This window comes from Juglans microcarpa x Juglans regia, chromosome 4S (genome assembly GCF_004785595.1).
Source record: "Juglans microcarpa x Juglans regia isolate MS1-56 chromosome 4S, Jm3101_v1.0, whole genome shotgun sequence".
Taxonomy (NCBI): Eukaryota; Viridiplantae; Streptophyta; class Magnoliopsida; order Fagales; family Juglandaceae; genus Juglans; species Juglans microcarpa x Juglans regia.
Window position 1 is genome coordinate 3,906,617 of NC_054601.1, and position 4,568 is coordinate 3,911,184.

Here is a 4,568-nt window from a genome sequence, read left to right on the forward strand (position 1 = left end):
GAAAAAACAAATTTGGGTCTATAAGTCAAGGTTCTTCTTTGATCCTTAATTATCAATGAGAGAAGATGAGAGTCAAAGCACTGATTAGGGGCAATGAATATGTGTAAAAAGCTCTTGCTTTCTGTTGATAAAGTGTGGTGCTTATTGCATTTTATGTATCAATTGAGTAATGGTCCCTTGCTTTGTATACTTGATTTCTCAAATATGAGGTGGCTTATTGTGGGGAAATTCAGATTATGAGAACAAATATGGGGAAATTCTGTTGGGCCCAAAGAAAAGTTTAGTATTAGATTTTTTGTTTTGAGCTAATTGTTCCATTTTTTACCAACGAACTTATTTTGCAAGAAATTTGTGATTTTTATTTGGTATTATGAAAGTTTGAATATGTCATAAACTGCCAAGTAAACCAATGAAGGAAGGAAATATGAAAGTTTGAATCTTATTCTCTTCATGTTGTTTCCTTTATCAACTTATGGAACAACCAGCTGATCTTTGCCAACCAAATTTAGTAAGTGTAGTTGGAATTTTGGATGGAGGTGCCTAATTCAACTTATGTATAATTTTCTTTTTCTTTCATGTCCTTATTGGTTCTGTCCCAGCAATCAAAGTGAGTGTTTTCCTTTTTGTAAAAATTTCAAATTTACCTCTGAAAGTAATAATTGAGAAGACCTTTAAATTTACTTCAAAAGCTTCCAGTGCTTCTATGTATATAGTTTTGTTCCCCAAGTGAGGTTCTGCAATTTTTTTGCTTTCCTTTGATAGGGAGGTTCTTGTGTTTATTAATGGCTGTGATTCTTACGTTTTTTATAGGTCCTTTTGAAGACAGTATTTAATGCATGCTAAACTGATATAACGTAGATGTTTTGAACTAGACCGTGAAAAATAAAATAAAAAATTCACCTAGACTTTGGAATGAAATCTATACAATTCTAACTACAGATTAAACTGTCATGGGTGTTAGCCATGGTTAGATTAAAAATCACCCAAGGTTTCTCATTGCAAGTACCAGTTGAGCACTATGTCTTTTGGCACTATGACTTTTGTAAAATTGTCATGGGTATTAGCCATGGTTAGATATTTATATTTAGATAAAGGTCTTATTTAAATTGAGTTTTTTTTTTTTAAAGAATTTCCTCTAAACCAGTCTATCAAATTGTCATGTATACAAATTCACAAATTACACAGATTACACATTACACAACAGGATCAACACAAATTTCACAGATTCATAAATTACACAGATTACACATTACACAATAGGATCAACACAAATTTCACAGATTCACAAATTACACAGATTCACAAATTACACAGATTACACATTAATCAACAAAAATTTCATAGATTCACATTACACAGATTCACAAATTACACAGAGAGAAGAGGAAGTGAAAACAGAGAGGAGCTCACCGTGTCGAAATAGTGCGTCTACTAGACTACGGCAGGCGGAGGTGGCCACAATAGGGGGCGGATTGGTGCTAGTTGACTGGGTGAGGATGCGTTGGGGCGCGGACTGGTGCTAGGTGACTGGGTGAGGATGCGTTGGGGCGCGGACTGGTGCTAGGTGATTGGGTGAGGACGCGATGGTGTGCGAACTGGTGCTAGGTGACTGGGTAAGGTCTGGGTGAGGAAGCGATGGGGCGCGGACATGTGCTAGGTGACTGGGTGAGGTCTCGCGGCAGGGGGGACAGGCTCGTAGTCGAAGGGTGAGAGAGGTGAGGTTGCGGCTCGCAATCACCGGGAGAGAGAGAAAGAGACGAGAGCGACGCGGGGTGGGAGGGATTGGGGAAGAAGAAAGGGAAAAGGGGAAAACACGGGGGTTTAATTGTGTCGACTTTTTGCAGCGACTAAAAAGTCGCCGCAATATAAGCTAATATCGCCGCAAAAACCAAATAACACATAATTAATTCAGTAAAGTTATTTGCGGTGACATAATGTCACCGCAAAAAAGTCTATAATTTTATGTCACCGCAAAAAAGTCTATAATTTTGTCGCAATAGGTTAATTACCCACAACGGACAAATTTCTGACCAATCTTATTGCGGCGATCAAAATTCGCCGCAATAAATATTTTTTGGCCGCAAAAACATCTTTTCCCCACAGGGTTTTACTTGTCGACAATATTTTGTGAGGAAAGACTTGTTTTATTTTCCACGCATAGCTTTTGTGTGATTCGGTAATTATTTGCCACGACCGTGTGTCTTGAAAAAAAAATTCATGGCAAAAGACCATAATTCTTGTAGTGAGGGAGAGAATATAAAAGCATATTTCAAAACACCTGCATATCTTACTTGTAAGATGCAAGTGTTTTAAAAACAAGAAGTATTATAGATATAAAGATATTATATAAAAGTATACTCACAAATTGACATAGCTTCATGTGATCCGTTAAATTTATTTTATAATAAAAGTAACTTGTAAATACGAGGTCATGGTAAATCAAAAGGACAGTGATAGGCTAGCAACTCATTCACAACTCATAGATAATTCTAAATGCAGCCTAAGTATTTGTGTTAACTTGTAAAAATTAGTTATTCAATAAATTGAAAGCAATAACCATGCATATTTTTCTCTAAATGTAAAAGTATGATGCTGTGGTGGGAGATACAACAATTATTGCTAATCGCTCCTTATATGTTGATTTCACTTTACCTTACTCAGAATCTGGCGTGTCAGTGGTGGTTCTAGTGAAAGATAATGAGAAGAAAAACTTTTGGATTTTCTTAAAGCCACTAAGCTTGGATCTGTGGTTAACTACAGGTGCAGCATTTGTCATTACAGGTGTGGTGATTTGGGTTCTTGAACACCGAATAAACAGTGAGTTCAGAGGTCCGAGAGTTCAACAACTTGGCACGATTTTCGGGTTCTCCTTCTCAACACTGGTGTTTGCTCACAGTAAATATCCTTTAAACCCATAAAAGGATTTCCTTTCCTTTCCCTCCCCACCAATTTTAACATACTTGATTGTGTATATTGATATCGATATATATAATGGATCCAGGTGAGAAAGTGCTAAGCAATTGGTCAATATTCGTGATGGTTGTTTGGTTTTTTGTGGTACTCATCCTCACACAAAGTTATACTGCAAATTTAGCCTCGATGCTGACAGTACAGAGATTGCAGCCTACGTTTGTTGATGTAAAAGAGATAAGAAGGAACCGTTATTTTGTTGGATATCAAAATGAAACCTTTGTCAAAGGGCTTCTAATAAAACAGTTGAATTTCAATGAGTCCATGTTGAAGCCTTACAACACCCCTGAGGAGTATCACGAAGCACTGTTGAAAGGGAGCAACAATGCTGGGGTTGCAGCTATTTTTGATGAAATTTCCTACATCAAGCTCTTCCTTGCAAATTACAGTTTCAAGTACACTATGGTTGGACCGACCTACAAAACCAATGGATTTGGCTTTGTGACTCTCTCTCTCTCTCGATCTCTCTCTCTTCCCCTTCTTTATTTTTGTTTTTAACTTAAATAATCATCCTTACGATCATATTCATATATTTTCGGATAATTTCATTTTCCAATCCCAAACTATTACTTATTTTGTATAAACTCCACCTCAAACTACAAAAACCAACAATTTGGTATCTCGAGCTACTGATTTTCTTCAATTTAATTTATCTTTGCTTGTTTTTTCTCTCTCTAAAATGGTATAGGATTGCTCATGTGTTTCTTCAGGTCTTCCCACAAGGATCTTCTTTAGTCCCACACGTTTCAAGGGCAATTCTGAATGTGACTCAAGACATAGACAAATTTGGAGCAATTGAGCAGAAGTACTTTTCAAGTAGTGGAAGTGGTAGTACTTGTAAAGATTCATGTCCCTCAATCTCTTCAAATATTGCCTCAATCTCTTCAAATAGCCATAGTCTCGGTCTGAATAGCTTCGGAGGCCTTTTCATCATCACCGGAGTTGTGTCCTTGTTCTCTGTGTTGGTTTATGCGTTGAAGTTCCTTCGCACAAAATGGCCTACCGTGAGCACCCTCAATCCTGAGAGCTCCTTTTTGTCCAAGTTGATTGAAATGGCCAAGCGATTTGACCAGAGAGAAGATCCCTCCTCACATCCCAATATTCATGAAAGATATAAATCTTGGGCAAATACTGTATCAAGTCCTGGCGATATAGAATTTCTTCATAATATGGAGAACCACTCCAGGAATTTCGCCGCTGTAGGCGACAGGGATGAGAGTGTTTCTTCAATGGGTTCTCCTTCTCGGCGCAGGCAGGACGTACCAAATCATTAAACATTGGTCTTGTTGTTTTAGGTTTAATGTAAAGAGACGAAAATAAAAATTAAAACAGACGTAGTTATTCCCATGAGATTGTTTGTAGTTTATTCTTTTAGATTTTGTTATTTCAGTCATATCTGTAATAACGCATTTTAATAGATTGATATATAAAATTATTTAAAATATACCAAATAATGCAATTAACTCCGAATTTAAAAATCATTATAAGCTTGAATTTAATCCCATTCAATTTATTGATAGGTCAATGTCAAAATAATTCAAAGGGCTTCAAAGAAAAAGATTCTAATCCCATTCAGATTCAACTTTTTATTTGAACCA

At 36.6% G+C, this 4,568-nt stretch overlaps 1 protein-coding gene across 2 annotated transcripts; it reads left to right on the forward strand.

Moving 5' to 3' along the window:
- Positions 1-3,327: 3,327 nt before the first annotated feature.
- Positions 3,328-4,315, forward strand: LOC121263140 (glutamate receptor 2.7-like). 2 transcript variants are annotated; one of them, XR_005940191.1, is made up of 2 exons: positions 3,328-3,586; positions 3,681-4,315. XR_005940191.1 is itself a non-coding variant. In XM_041165947.1 (2 exons), the coding sequence occupies exons 1-2, from the start codon at positions 3,373-3,375 to the stop codon at positions 4,242-4,244; spliced, it is 603 nt and encodes a 200-aa protein (XP_041021881.1). In that variant the 5' UTR covers positions 3,347-3,372; the 3' UTR covers positions 4,245-4,315. The 2 variants fall into 2 exon arrangements, 1 of the variants encoding a protein (XP_041021881.1); XM_041165947.1 differs by having other exon boundaries at positions 3,347-3,411.
- The last annotated feature ends 253 nt before the right edge of the window (positions 4,316-4,568 follow it).